We start from the raw sequence: 14,733 nt of genomic DNA, 5'->3' as shown, positions 1-14,733 counted from the left end.
AATTAAAAATTCAATGGACTAGTTGAAAATGTAGCTCTTGCAGTGTTTTTGTACTTGTATTTTGCAGAAAAACACCAAAAGTTAACATAAACTCACTTAGATGTCTTACCCAGGAGCCCCACCCCATGGAGGTTACCCACCCCAGGCCCCAGGTGCATACCCGCCTCAACCAGGTGCATACCCACCTCAACCAGGTATGGCAAGAATTTTTTTGGAATAGTACGACTTAAATTTACATAGGAATAGTGTAAATGTCAACATGTAAAATTTGTTTTTATTTTATTGTCGCGAAACACGATGGCTAGTTTCTGCATCATTGACAATGTGTGAACTATCATGTATTAAGGCAATAGCAATAATATATATATATTTATTGTTTCTCACAATTGTTTGTTCCTTTTTGTTTAAATTAACAGTTGTAAAAGATTTTTGTAGAATTATTTATTAGTTTGCCCTAATGCAGAATCACAAGTAAATTCTAAGAACAAAAACAGTGGCGGTAAGATCATGTGCAAACCCATTTCCTAAATTAGTTGTAATTATATCTTTGAGTTTATGGTTTAATGAAAATTAGTCAGTTGCATGTATTATTTTCAAGTGACTGTCCAAAAAAATCATTTTAAAAAAATACATTGATGTGCAGTTCTTTTTTGTAATCTATATTCGTTTATTTTTTAAATATTAATTTATTTTGTCAAAAAGTATTGTTTTTTTGTACCGACAATCTCTACAAATTCAAATTATTTTTCGTGTTTTCCTATCACAGCAAATATTGTCACATAGGTGTTGCCCCAACAGCGCCACCTCACCCAGGGGCACCACAGGCTTACCCCCCAGGAGCACATGCTCCCGGTATGGCCCCACACTATCCCCCTGGTGTCCCAGCCCCTTACACTCAACAGCCTGCATATCACCCCCCACCTGGGTCTGGTTACCCTGTTCAACCAGGAATGTCGCACCCCCCGGGGGCTTACCCCCCACAACCCCATATGGGGCATGGTTACCCAGCCCATGGTGGGGCTGTAGCAGGCGGCTATGCAATGGGAGTCAAAGTTGGAAAGCATGGTATGTTTCAGTTTTTACACCATTTTGTTTTACACTTGGTGATTCTTAAATTTTTCCTGTTATGTTTATTTACTCTATTTAATTCAACTGTTGTTGCACACTGCACAGAGAAATAAGAAAACAGTTTAGAGAAGTGACGTCAAAGATTGCAAAAACCACACTTCGCATATAAAAAATAGGTTGGCATGGCAACCCCATAATAGCCAATGCCTAATTGCTCCCCTGCACAAATTTCATTCATACTGTGGTAAACCATTAACGATTTCGTGTTGAATCTTAAAGTTGAATAGGCAATAGCGCAATAATGTTTTTATAGAGAACTGCAGACAGGGCCACTTTTTCGATGGGTAATGGTGGCTGTATAGTCACCACAAAGTAGAAGTCTTACCAGCTATCAAGCCACCTTATAGTTGCACTGATGAGTGCTATTAGCTCAAAACAGTGGCCCTTAAAGTTAAAAGTTTTAAACCAATCCTGCAGCATGTTGCAATATTTCAAACTCGACTGCTGTTATTGATGCTGTGGAAAAGTGTGTTTGTAAGCTGTGCTAATGTTTGGACCCATATTTTAAGCTTTGTGCTAAATTTTGCCAAAACTTTAAACCAGGTAAACACCACAAGCAGCACAAGCATCACAAACATGGACACAGCAGCAGCAGCAGTAGCAGTTCTAGTTCAAGCTCCAGTGATGATGAATATGTAAGAATATGTAGACAACTGTGTTAAACAAGGTGGTAAATAAAATGTATACATGTTTTCAATATGTTCAAACTAACTGCAAGCATTCAGTTTTTTTTTTGTTAAATAACTTAAGCTTACTGATCACAAAATTATATTGGTCACAAAATTATAAAAAAGCCATGAAGCAATGTGCAGAGTTCAGGTTCTCTTTTGTGTTGACGCAACTACATTCCTCTGAAAATGACTTTTTACTTTTTGCGAAAAATTACTTTCTTTGCATATATTCTAGCAATATGTTGTGTATTTTGTGTTAAAATACTTCAGCTCAACCAAACTATCCTTAGGAATTAAACCAAAAAGAAGCCTTTATAATTTCCAATGTTATAAAAACCTTTATTGTAAAAGATGTGCCAGAGTTAATGATTATTTACTAGTCTGCACTTCATGGGAATAAAAACAATTTAGACTTTGTTTAAAGTTGAAGCTGAAGTGTTTTGAAACTTATCTCGAGAAAAATTTTCTGAAAAAACTTGATTTTATGTTTGCTTCCCAGAAACATCTTCCAAAACACCAAAGAAAGCAAATGAAAAAGATGAAGAAACAAAAGCATGGTCACAAATATTACCATTAGGATCATTAACTCAGTGGCAATTTTTGTGGTAATTTAGTGAATTTAGCAAAATTATTTACTTTAAGTAGGCAATGCAGTAATCGTAATCTTTAGTCGGATTTATCGCCAAATGCAGTGCCAAAAACAGAATAAACTAGTTCTGTCTATTGCCATAACCATAGCATTCTGTTTATATGTAAAAAAATGTGTTACCTGATATGGTGTTTCGTTTACTCAAAAACACCAACTTGACGTATCTTGCAAAACATTTAGAGATTTTTGCACCTACAGGGCATTGGTGTTTCAAGATTTTAATAAAAAAATGGCCAGTAATTGAATAATATTATCGCTTTCAAAAGACTTTCATATATTGTTGAGATTACTTTTAGCAATCAGTTAAAACTTGGGTTTGCATCTTAGGCGTAAGTTGTTTAATGTGCCAAGTGCAATTGTGTAAACAAAAATTATTGAAAAACGTTAACTGTTGCAGGATCTGCTATATTCAGATGCAAAGACAAGGATTGCTGAGATGAACATAAAGACTTTTAATAGCACATGTTGTTTTTCTTGTTTCAATCATGCACTGATATTATTTTAATTGGTGTCATTTTGCTTTATACCATGCACAAACTCTGTACATCATGTTATGCATTTGAATGATTTTGAAAATAGTTATTGGTACTTCTGTATATATCTACATCTATATCTTAAAGCAAAAAGAGTGGAGACTATAAACATATCTTCCCTGCTAGACCACAAGTAATAATTTTCTTTTCAAGGAAAGTAAGGTTTTCTGGTGGTACATATTAAAAGTTCCATCGATGGTGGTTAGCATCAGATATTTTGTGTTTGTATTAGCAGTATTAAATTTGAAAAGGATTTGACAAGAAATTACTGCTGTGTGTGTAGTAAAGGAAATATGTATTTGTACATATGCTGCATCACTTTGTGTAAATGAGCAACAAGTCTGTTTGCTACTAACCGCCAGGAGGTAAATTTGAAAAGGGAGTTATTATTTTGCTTTGTGCTGTTTTTGTTTATGAGTGCTTGTTTCTGTACACACAAATGTATGTAGATATTTGTATCTTCCATGTAGATTTCAACCGACACAATCTTCAACTTAATTGAATATACCGAATATTTAAAACAATGTTTTCAGTATCTTGCAGCTAAAAAGGTCGTCATAATTATCTTTTTGCTAACTAATAGGCATTATATCCGAACATTTCCGAACGCAAAATCCGAAGTGTTCCGAAATGCCTTTTTCCTTTCGTGGGAAAACTGCGCAGAACGCTAGTGCGCAGCGTCTCGTGTCTGGATTTTCGCATTGCCTTGTGGGTCACTTGTATGCGAATCAGTTGAATGTGATGGATGCGACATCAACATACCAGTACATGATTTTTCGAAGCGCCACGAACAGACATGCACACATGTAAGCCACCAGTACCAAGTCGAACGCCTGCATTAGGCCCTGTTCTTGGTGTCTGGTGCGAAAAAATATCAGTTTTAAGGCGAAAAGGTGGTTTGTAAAGCTGTTTTCAGTAGAAGGTATATCACGATGAGTAAGCTTTCGTTTCGGGCGCGTGCGCTCGATGCAACGAAACCAATGCCGATTTATTGGAAAAGGGAGTTATCGGATTTGCAGGATTACTCTGTATTGAACAGAGCAGTGCCTCAAATGCCTTCGGGAATGGAAAAAGAAGAGGAATCGGTAGGTTTTTTGGTTTTCTTTGTTCCCGTAATTGTTGCGTAGTAGCCGTTAGATGGCGCTGCGCACTACGCGTATGCAAGTCGATCTTTTTGCGGCGGGAAATAAAACGACTTCGCCCAACCACTTGCACTGCATATAAGTGGACAGAATATCTGCAAACAATGAAATGCATCACACTTCACCTTAACACAAATTAGCTCACAACTTATACGATGTTTTTGTTGAAACATTTATTTTTGCATTTATCCTTCAGGAGTTTACTTTTACTTCAAAATATTTCGAATTTGTTGTCTAAATGTTGTGTAAAGTTTTGCGAAATCAATTCAATTCATCAAGAAAATCATACCAATTTTAAAATTATACCAAGTAAAATTACTCTTAATTTTTATTGTGAGTCACCTAGTGGTTGGCGTAAATGTTGAAATTTGATTGTGTCATTTCCTTTAAATGTCTGAAGCAAAAACTGCTGCAAAGATTGCAAAACATTGGTTCATGTGCAAAAAACATTTCTAATGTGTTGTCTTTTCTCAGCATTCAAAAATCCTCTTCCGCGATTTTTGCTTGAAGTGGCAACACACATAATTACATTACTTTAGGGTTTTTTTCTGCTATGCATGTACCTTCCTTATTCTAAAACAATTAGTTGGTGGTGACAGAGTTATTACAACAGCGTTTGCAAAATTTCAACAAAGCTCCACAAATTTGCAAAATTTATCCTTGTAGATCTGTCTTACCCAATTATATATACACACATTTCCATGAACTGAACTATACAAGATTATTATAGATTGTAAATACAAGTGTGTTCTGCCTATTCCTCTTTTAAAGTGTGAAAGTTTGAATCGCGAGCTTTGAGAAATCAGATTTTTGATCCAAAAAGCCAATGGAACTAGTATACATAACGACACAAAAATGGCTTAACCATGCTGCTTTATGTTACCATGTGTTGGGCATGCATTTCCTCTGGCATCAATTATAAAAAAAAACAATCAACTATTTGTGGTTGGTAAAGTGGTTTAAATCGGTACAGTTTAGTATATTGTGCCGTTACCTTGGGCGTATCCAGGGGGGGGGGTCCGAGGGGTCCGGACCCCCCCTTTTGGGAAATATTTTGGTCTTTTTTGATAACTAAACAAATGCCACTGTATTTTCTTTGACGTTGACCTAAAAACCGCATCGTGCATTCGCCATTGTTTCCAAACAGGGAGCATCGTTTCCGAACACTTGGCATTGTTACCAAACATGTTGCATTGTTATGAAACAAGTGTCATTTTTCGTCAGTTAACGGACGAAACGTCGTTTTTCAGTGGCCACGTTGTAATGACAAGCGGTTTACTCGCATGATAGTCAATTAGTTTAGTTGTTAAACTTTGAAAGCAGTAACTTGCATCGAGTGTTTCATAGCGTTACACAATTGTGCAAGCCAGAAAGCCACCGTTTATGTGACGATTGGCGCGAACACGGGTGTTCGTATATTGCGATTCTCACCCACAATTAACCTTAGTTTATACCTGAAAATCGGGGAACTCCCTAACAAATTTGGACCCCCCTGTTAAAAATTCCTGGATACGGCCCTGGCCGTTACACAGTAATATTCCATTACACAAATTTAATTTCTTTTTGGGTGGAGTCTTTTCATACAAGAGGATATGTTTCTGGAATTTTTGAAGTTATCCAAAGTTTTATTTTTTATTTTTCTATCAAACAAATATGAAAATGTGTAATTTGCACTTTGCAGTCTCAGATCCCATGCAGTTAGGCATGCTAATTATGGCACAGTTTCATAACAAATTGGAGTTGTAGAATCAGCAGCAAAATATGAAATGTAGACAATATGTAAAACTTAAGTAATTGCTGGTGCACTGTTTTGGACAGACTGACTGTATAAAAACTTTATTTGCACGAGCAATTACTAAAGTTAAAGACCTGAGACTAACACAGCATATTCAAGAAATTGAATATATACATATATAGTCAAAAATGCTCTTTCATCACTGCACAGATATGACGCTTTTCTGGACAATAGTTGATGCGTTTTTGCTAAATATTTTTATTTGCAGGAACATCACCTACAACGTGCCATATCAGCGCAGCAAGTCTATGGCGACAAGAAAGTGATGGTAATTCCCGTTCCCGAAGCCGAAATCACCCTGGAATGTTACAATAACCTATATCGGAAGACGTTTCGATTGCCTAAACATTACATCCACAACCAAGGTAACTGCAGCCATCTTTTGTTTAAATTTATGTACTACTTTTTACAACATTTTTGTATTTGATTGTGTTTGTTTTTGTGATATATATATATACAGCAAAAAAGCGGTCAAAAGTCTGTACAAGTCATGTGAGCAAAATTGATTTAAAAAAAAAATTGATTTGATAATAAGAAAAGGTGACTCATACAATATAACATCGACCCAATATATCATTATCTCTGATTGTGGAGACATTGTCAAACGAATGGTCGGATTCTACTAAAAATAAGTAGTTACTGCTACTGGGTCTTGGGAGTTTATCAATCAAAATTGTAAACCTGTCATACCAACATCTTAATAGAAAAACATTGCTTGTATTGCTTGCAGTATTCTAAAAAGGTCACAAGATCATTACGACAACCTTTCTAACCTAATATGATATTTGTTGACATTTTTGTGAAATATCAGTTGTTGGGAAAAGATTTGAAATAAAAGATTTATTATGTTTGGAACACAATTGTCTAAATTGGCCATCATGAAAGGTGACATGTTTTCAAAATGTGGTTCATTGTGAAGCAATAGTAAAACATTTACTCCCCAAAGTATGTAGCAGGGAAAACATTGTTGTATCCCCCTCTCAAATTGTTTGGGTCTGTGTGTATGTACATAATAGTATATTATATGAATAGAAATATATAATAGACAGGCAGTAAATTACCCTCAAAAAATCTACTGGTAAATAACAATTTTCAGGGTTGTTTAGTTAAGTTAAACACAGTATATTTAAAGTTTTGTTGACTATTTTATCTCAGGCATTTGTATTGCATCCACACTAATTTAAACATAAAATTGTATTTTGAGACAACTGTGTTTTTGAAATGAGATATTGTGGTGGCTCTGCACATTACGATGTATTTTAAACTATCAGCTTGTAGGTTAAGAATATTGTTGTAACTGCTGCCTCTCCCACAAAGTACATTTATATCAGAAGAGCAGTCTTGTTTAAGCTGCTCTAAAGATTCAGTAATGCAGTTAAAATTAGCTTGTGTATAAACATGTATATTTATTATTGAAACCAACTTTTTGTGTTCAGCCCAAGCATTGAACTCCATTTTGGAACAAGACCAACCTGATTATGACCTGGACAGTGAAGACGAACGTTGGTTGAAGGACAGTAAGAAGCGGACGGGATTGGAAATATCTTCCCTCCAGTTTGAGGAAATGTTTGATCGTCTTGAAAAGTCGTCAGGGAATCAAGTATGGAGATGGACAAATCTTTGTATTAAAATAAAAAGGGGCTAAAACTGTATATGTATATGTTCCAGTCAACTTAGGGTGCCCAGAGTGTTATTAGGGAGTTCAGGCCAACTTTAAAACATGCATGCAAATTCTTTGTGGCACCCCTAACTTAAACATCAGCTTAAGTAGATTTTTGGTAAACCTATAGGTGTCCAGTGAATACCCTTACACCACCAAAAGGACTCCACCAGGACAAACAGGTTGAAAACAACTGGTGTAAACATATATGTGGGGAACTCCCTATTCTACAATAATGCATTAGTGATTTGTATGAAAAATTCCATTTGATAAGTTGGAACCCAGTTACATATGCCATGCTTCTATGTCATGAATTTTGCATTTATTGTGCAATAAAATGTCAGGTATAGCAATTTAACTATAGTTATCTACAGTAACAAATCATTTACAACACAAATTGATGAACGGTCAAGTAATATAACACCTGTCATTACAACCAGACAGATAAGTTTAGTCATACCAAAACTAACTGAAATGTTTTCTAAACAGTTGGTGACGTTACAAGAAGCCAAACTCCTACTAAAGGAAGATGATGATTTAATTAAAGCCGTCCACAATTACTGGCTCAAGAAAAGAAGCAAAGTTAAGGGAACTCTCATATATCAGGTCAGACTTTATTATTTGTGTTTGTAAAACATAAATTTTAGTGAGATTAGATATAAGTGTTTATGTGGAACAATTAATGGCTTATTTCTGTAAAATCTTTTGTTCTAAATGATTGATTTCAAAGATTTAACATTGAACAATAGTTGTTTGGAAGATGAAACCACAGTGTTGACAGAATACCAATGATATGTCTTAACCAATACTCTTACGTTAATAATTTTTTTTTGAATTATTGATTTAATTTGATTGAGGAATCATTGTGGCTTCGTTTTCCAATAATTGCCTCCATTTTGGTAGCTCCCAAGCACAAGTGATTTTTGACATTTTTTTTCTTGTTGTGTGCATTGCTGTTAACTTGAAATAATTGAAGGTTCGACAAGAAAGACGCGATGGCTCTTCAACTAACGATTGCTACGTCGCTTTTCGAAGACGGACAGAAAAGATGCAAACTAGGAAGGTGGGTTTTGAAATGAATCCTGTTTGCAAACCCTTGTCCACGTAATATTCAGATTTTGGTAAGAAAGAATATTGGCCTTTTGCATATTTGATGCTTGTGTTGCTGCCAGATATTATAATTCCAACAGAACTGTCTTCCACATAAAATTAATGCGAAGGAATCTCGCTGAGCGGCAAAATTTCACATAAAAATTAAAATACAGAATCGTAAAAACGATGAGTCATCGTACGAGAAGATGCTCAAACTGCGAAGGGACTTAAGTCGAGCGGTCACGATTCTTGAGATGGTAAAAAGAAGAGAAAAAAGTAAACGAGAGTTGCTCCATTTAACATTGGAAGTCTTCGAAAAAAGGTATTAGAATCATGCTTTACTGAAACATATTTCAATCGTTCCTGTGTCATTTTCTTTTCCCTATTTGTCAATTAGTAAAATATTAAAATAGTTTTGTGTTTTTTTGCCATAAACTATTTTGTTTCCTGCACAAAAAATTTAATAATTACCCATCATTCTTTGTCAGCAAGGCTGTAGCTCTGCTTATAAAATAATTTATCTGTGAATAAGTAATTAACAAAAGTTTGATATTAAGGAAAGACTTAATTTCAATTTACCCTGTTACAAATACCAGCAAACACTTTCTAACAAATTTGTCGAAAGTGTCATTTTTACAAAACCAAACTGTTGCAGAATATTCCGAATACTGCACAAATTTCCAATTCCATCCCATCCTGTATATACATGTTATATTTCTATGTGCAGATATCAAATGAAAGATTGGGACGGGAAGATGTTACGCTCTGTGAGCACACAAAAACCACGATCCTTCTTCGTATCCGGCTATAAGCGACGTCGCTTACAGAGTGGTTCCATCGGCTTGAAACAACATAAGAATGTGAACAGCCATTCAATACCGCAAGGAAAACTAGATAGGTAACAGATTTATGCAAATATGACTTTGGTTTGCTTTTTAGTTTTAAACAAGCCAAAATTATGATAATGTTTCCATATAATTATGGTCATTGGGCAAACACAAGTAAATTTGTGATGAAAAGCCTCATTGTGAATGATGTAATAGCTGTTACTTTCCTTTGGTCAGACATGCTCTGAATTCTGCCATGAATATGGCATCGAAACACGTTTTCATAAAATTATCTGCATTTAAACATGAGGTCCTTTTATAATTTTAATTTTATATGTGTGTCGCGCACAACAATTGGCGTTAAGGTTGGTCTTGGGAAGAAAAAAACGTAATTACTATTAAATATGCAGTGTTATGTTTCTCGAAGTTCTAACCGTTTGTGTTGGAACTGATTATTTTGTTTTGTGTTTGTAACATCTTCTGCACATCTCATTTGCAGGGAAATGATGGGAGGCCCTAAAAAGCCTAAAACCAAACGACCACGATTCAAAACACTTCAAGCGAACGCAACAACGAACTCTGCATTCATTAATCAGAACACAAATGTTGAATCGAGGATAAAGCATCCGTACAAGGTTTGTGTTCCTCATCTTGACATTTACTTATTAGTAATGGACTAAGTCAGTGTGGTCCAACTACATTTTGTTGCGGGCCATAACAAACCATTAGTTTACTCTGGTGGCCAGTGTTATTACTATATTGATAACACTTATGTACAGAATTATTAAGGAACGAAATTGCTATTACACGAATAACACAGCTTAATGTTTGTTCACTGCAACATTTGTGGTCAAGCTGCTTCTTTTAAAGAAAGCGGTCGTGCCCACGTAAATTTTGGTTGTGGCTATGCAAAGACAATTGTACAACGGTGTGTTTCCAAGTGAGGTTACAATTTGCGGGCCTGCAGTTGACTAAGTAATTTGCTATGCCAATATTTGGTAATTGGACCGTTTTGTGAATCTCCTATAAGCTCTATGATGAAATATTGCCATACAGCGTTATGGGCCACAAAGACCTAAATTTGTTCAACAATTTCTTTTTTAATATCAACAAAAGACGATCATCAGACAAATGGCTGGGATTTGTTCTTATATATCTCCGCTCTTATGAGCTTGGTTAATTGCTGTGGCCTGGCCTAGTTTTTTTTGTTTTGCAAAGGAAGGTATAGTTTGGAAAAGTTTTGTAACCACCAAACAAAATAAAATCTGTCTGGGAATTTAGGTGAGTGTTCCATCGAGACAGTCAAGTTCCATCACACAGAAATCATATCAGAAATCGTCGACTTATCAGGATGTGGAAGATACGATGAATCAATATGAGTTTCCACCTTCGAGCGACGAAGAAGTCAAGGAACAGGTAAAATTCTAATCCATTGTGTAAAAAATCTTTTCATTATTTTACTTTTTCACTTTTGTTGTTCAGTTTTTTTTGTTATTTTATTTGAGCTGGAAGTAATGTCCGTGTATGTTTAAAATGACAAGATGTTTTGCCTAATGACCCAGTGGGTCTGGATGATTAAGTTGGTTCCATAAAGTTAACAAATTTGTCTGTTTTAAAAATTAATTATTGGTTGACAGTAGATGACATGTAATGAATAATTGGTTGCAATGAAGCATTATTACAAACACATTGTAAAATATCTGCCTTTGTAACAATAGAAATTTCTGCCTTTGTAACAATAGTAATCTCAACAAAAGTTCAACTCCAAACCACATAATATTTACATCAAAATCAACATTTTCAGATTGGTTCAATTTCACCTTCTGATGAATTTGATGCCAAGAAATATCCGGACGGTTTATTTACGTTCAGACGTAAACCAGGTTGTGTTTATTACTCGGTAAGTTCAAACTTAACCTCATGCTTTTTTGTGTTACTGCCCTATGATGATCTTAAAAACATCCTTGATTCACCTGAAAGCTTAAATACTGATTTAATGAGTCTGATGGGCAAATATTTGAAGCAAAAACAAACAGAAAACAATGTTATGTCTCGTTTACTTATTTTGTAAACATTTCAGCCACAAGAAACCATGGTCGGTGATTGGTCATGGATGAGCGAGCAGAAACACAGATACTGTTTGACGACGCTCAATGTACCTGAACGCTGCATCGGATTTACAAGAAGAAGGTGATTTATTAATATTGCTTGTTATATTTATGGTTATTTCCCTGTGATGATACTCAATTCCCTTGAAATGGATGAGAGGAAAAACTGATTTAATGAGTCTGAGGGGAATTTCCATAAAGATCACCATATTTTATAACAAAGTTGTTTGTATCAATATTTCAAGAAACAACTGGACTTTAAATTCAAATGTTGACATGGTCTCTCATTTTCTTACCTGATTTAGATTAAATGTCTGTAAAAAAGCCAACAGGTATAAAAACAATCCTGAATTAAAGACATTACTACAGTAATGCTGTTGTTTAGTGGAATTCTCAATAACATTATTCCGTTTCAATCCAGCTATTTTATCAATTTTTCACTCAGAAATACTTATGTGAAAATTTATTGTTGTGTTAGAATGGGTCGCGGTGGTCGGATCCACTTGGACCGAGCTTATCATCCTTATCAGAAGGAAATTGAAAACTTGGATTTGTGTTCGGATCACGACCATCAACCACCAACGTCCCCTCTCCGTAATTTACTTCAAGGTTTGTCGTAGCGACAGAAAATGAAACAGGCGTAAATCTTTAACCTGGGTTCCACGAAACTACAATGCATCAATGTTCAGAGAGCATCTTGGTCGGGAAATTATGTGTAGTAATGAAGCAAAAAACCTCTTGGGAATCTAACTCACAGATTTATAAATTTTCGAAACAAACAGTAAAGCTCATATGTAACTGCTAAGAAATTCATTTTTCTACAATCATTCTCAATGTGAAAAGCCTCTAATTTGATATCAGCAGGTCTCGCACATGTGCTGTAAGCATTAACAGTTTGTCACATTGTGTTTGAAACCCCTGCTTAACAATGCTCAGCAAATTATCTTTGTTCCATCTTCAGTTTTTACACGAACTTGTTCAGATTTCAAACAGTAAAAATTTACCGTGTCTTATTTGGCAGAAATTAAGAAAAATCGATGGCATCATTTCCGTGCGTCCGATGAACTTCCAAAACAACAGAGTAAAAGTGACTCGACAGATTCCGACCCAAACCCACCCTGGAATTCACCGCGTCATCAATCTAACTCGTTGAAGGAACACGCAGGCAAGAAATGTATAAAACCAACTTAACTGTTTTCTTATTAGCATAACTTGTATCTTTTATTTTAGGTAGATTTTTGGTTAATATCTATTTACAAACATATTAATATTGGAATTTTAACTTGTGGGAAGATGTAATTTCACCCTGATCTGTCAGTTTATCCATCATTTCTTGTTCAACAGACTTACTTATTTTCCCTTTCTTTCATCAACCAATGTTTTTAGATTTAAAGTCTTCAAAGCGCGACCAAGGTGCTCGAAAAATGCCCAGGTTTGTATTGAGATTTTTTTTGCCGGATTGCAATTTTTTTTAAACTGTGCTCTCTCAGTTTTTAAGCTTTCATTGTCCACAAGTCATTTTTAAGGGAAATATTTGACCTTTGCGGGTTTACGAATATTTGAACTCAGATATGTTTACAGGTTTTCCTCTCCGAAACACAAGAGGGCAGTAGGGGGGCGTTCTTTGGAGCTGGACAAATCTTCAATCGCATTTGCTATGTCCGCACTGGTTACCATGCCAACGCAATCAACAACCACAACTGTGTCGCATCAAAACAGCATAGGTGGGTAGCGAGCATGTTGAGGGTGTGATCCACAGTAACTTGGGTGACAGACGATGGTTAATATTTCTATGATATCTTATCATAAAAGATTGGAATGATGCCGTCTTTCACTCTTATGACAACTGAAGACAAAACAGTCGGTGCCACAGACTGACTTTTCTGATCTTCTTGACATATTTTTTCAATTTCGATTCTTTTTACTTTCAGGTGTAACGCGACTGCCCGCTACCCCCCGTCACACCCCCCACAAACCCAAACCCCCCGAAAGTCGGTGTGTGACGTGCGGCGGGGTGCTTACCCTAAACAACAGCGCCACAAACTCGAGACCTCGCATTTCCGACACGACTTTGGTCGCTAGCGGGCAGCAGAGAGGTCTCACTCTGCCAGTGACGTTGTCAGTCGCCGCTTCTTCAAGTCAACAGCGGTCAACGGTCCAGTTAGGTTCCGCTGGAGTTCCAGCCGTCCTCAAAATCACCAACACGGGTTCTTCTGTGGTCGGGGATTTCCGAAACAATGATGACGTCAGATCTGGCAAAGACGTCGGCAAAAAGCCGGTTGCCGGGCAACGGACGCAACGGAACACGGTGAACCTCAACCTGACCCTCCCTCACAATGTGTTGGCGTCGATTAAAAGCGAGCCATCTAGTGGTGGAGTTCCAGTGCGAAATACCCATTCCGCCCCAAGCTCACCCCGCGGGACCCTCGTCCACATGCTGCCGTCAGATGGCGCTGTCAAAAAAACTTCATCCTCCAAAACGATTAGCCTTAATCTGATGACGTCATCTGCAAGCGCTGTTACGTCATCGAGTCAAGAGGCTCCAAGCGGAATGTTGTCGATCGGGGGCAACGTCGTGAAGCTGGGGAATTCCCTCATCACCCTCACCCCGTCAAGTGCGAAGAGAAGTGGGGGGGTTGTCGTTGAAATGCCCGAAATCCAATCAGCGAAGGGCAAAACTCCGGCGGATACCAAAGCGGTGCCCGTAAAAAAGACTCCCCGCTCATCGGATGACCAGGTGAACCACACAGTGCAAATCGACATCGGGTCGCCCACTGCCGAGCCCCCCCAAGTTGATCACAAGTCTTCGCGCCCCATGGAGGTCACTTGAAGGACGCCGCGTGGTGGCGCCCTGACAGCGGCGAGCATGTTCATTATTGCGCCGCGCGAAGTTGGTTGAAATATAATCGTGCGGGTTTAGTTTGTTACGTCATAACGATGACAGTGCACTTTTGGAATCTTTCCCCCCCTTCACTTTCAAAGCTGTTTCGCATATTATGCAATCCCCCCACCCCCCTCCCACATTACTTGATTTTGGTAGAGATCGTGTGTGCGTGACGTTTTCTTTGATGACGTCATTCTTCGTTAAAGCGCTAGATAATGAATAAAATTAAAAACCCCGAGGTCGA

General features: G+C 37.0%; 2 protein-coding genes across 4 annotated transcripts; both read left to right on the top strand.

The window, feature by feature from the left end:
• The first annotated feature begins 7 nt into the window (after window positions 1–7).
• LOC145908484 (uncharacterized) lies at window positions 8–3,505 on the top strand. 2 transcript variants are annotated; one of them, XM_082995778.1, is made up of 6 exons: window positions 8–194; window positions 464–499; window positions 784–1,065; window positions 1,672–1,763; window positions 2,299–2,404; window positions 2,846–3,505. In XM_082995778.1, the coding sequence occupies exons 1-5, from the start codon at window positions 101–103 to the stop codon at window positions 2,374–2,376; spliced, it is 582 nt and encodes a 193-aa protein (XP_082851904.1). In that variant the 5' UTR covers window positions 8–100; the 3' UTR covers window positions 2,377–2,404; window positions 2,846–3,505. The 2 variants fall into 2 exon arrangements, with proteins under 2 accessions (XP_082851904.1, XP_082851905.1); XM_082995779.1 differs by lacking the exon at window positions 464–499 and having other exon boundaries at window positions 31–194.
• A 208-nt stretch (window positions 3,506–3,713) lies between these two features.
• LOC145908250 (enhancer of polycomb homolog 1-like) lies at window positions 3,714–14,720 on the top strand. 2 transcript variants are annotated; one of them, XM_082995489.1, is made up of 16 exons: window positions 3,714–4,066; window positions 6,127–6,283; window positions 7,355–7,518; window positions 8,068–8,184; window positions 8,555–8,641; window positions 8,844–8,992; window positions 9,398–9,568; window positions 9,997–10,132; window positions 10,779–10,913; window positions 11,302–11,397; window positions 11,578–11,687; window positions 12,084–12,214; window positions 12,627–12,770; window positions 12,992–13,037; window positions 13,187–13,329; window positions 13,537–14,720. In XM_082995489.1, the coding sequence occupies exons 1-16, from the start codon at window positions 3,914–3,916 to the stop codon at window positions 14,433–14,435; spliced, it is 2,838 nt and encodes a 945-aa protein (XP_082851615.1). In that variant the 5' UTR covers window positions 3,714–3,913; the 3' UTR covers window positions 14,436–14,720. The 2 variants fall into 2 exon arrangements, with proteins under 2 accessions (XP_082851615.1, XP_082851614.1); XM_082995488.1 differs by having other exon boundaries at window positions 12,627–12,779.
• Window positions 14,721–14,733: the final 13 nt, after the last annotated feature.

This window comes from Ascidia mentula, chromosome 7 (genome assembly GCF_947561715.1).
Source record: "Ascidia mentula chromosome 7, kaAscMent1.1, whole genome shotgun sequence".
In the NCBI taxonomy this organism is placed as follows: Eukaryota; Metazoa; Chordata; class Ascidiacea; order Phlebobranchia; family Ascidiidae; genus Ascidia; species Ascidia mentula.
This window is presented reverse-complemented; position numbering and strand designations above follow the sequence as displayed.

What these genes read in the sequence shown, in the direction of transcription:
- LOC145908484 (XM_082995778.1), top strand. Translation starts at nt 101, where the DNA reads ATGTCTTACCCAGGAGCCCCACCCCATGGAGGTTACCCACCCCAGGCC. An exon ending in TGCATACCCACCTCAACCAG is followed by an intron (nt 195 to 463) that starts GTATGGCAAGAA and finishes GCCCTAATGCAG; the next exon opens with AATCACAAGTAAATTCTAAG. An exon ending in GCTCCAGTGATGATGAATAT is followed by an intron (nt 1,764 to 2,298) that starts GTAAGAATATGT and finishes TTTGCTTCCCAG; the next exon opens with AAACATCTTCCAAAACACCA.
- LOC145908250 (XM_082995488.1), top strand. Translation starts at nt 3,914, where the DNA reads ATGAGTAAGCTTTCGTTTCGGGCGCGTGCGCTCGATGCAACGAAACCA. An exon ending in AGGGAACTCTCATATATCAG is followed by an intron (nt 8,185 to 8,554) that starts GTCAGACTTTAT and finishes AAATAATTGAAG; the next exon opens with GTTCGACAAGAAAGACGCGA. An exon ending in GGTGCTCGAAAAATGCCCAG is followed by an intron (nt 13,038 to 13,186) that starts GTTTGTATTGAG and finishes ATATGTTTACAG; the next exon opens with GTTTTCCTCTCCGAAACACA.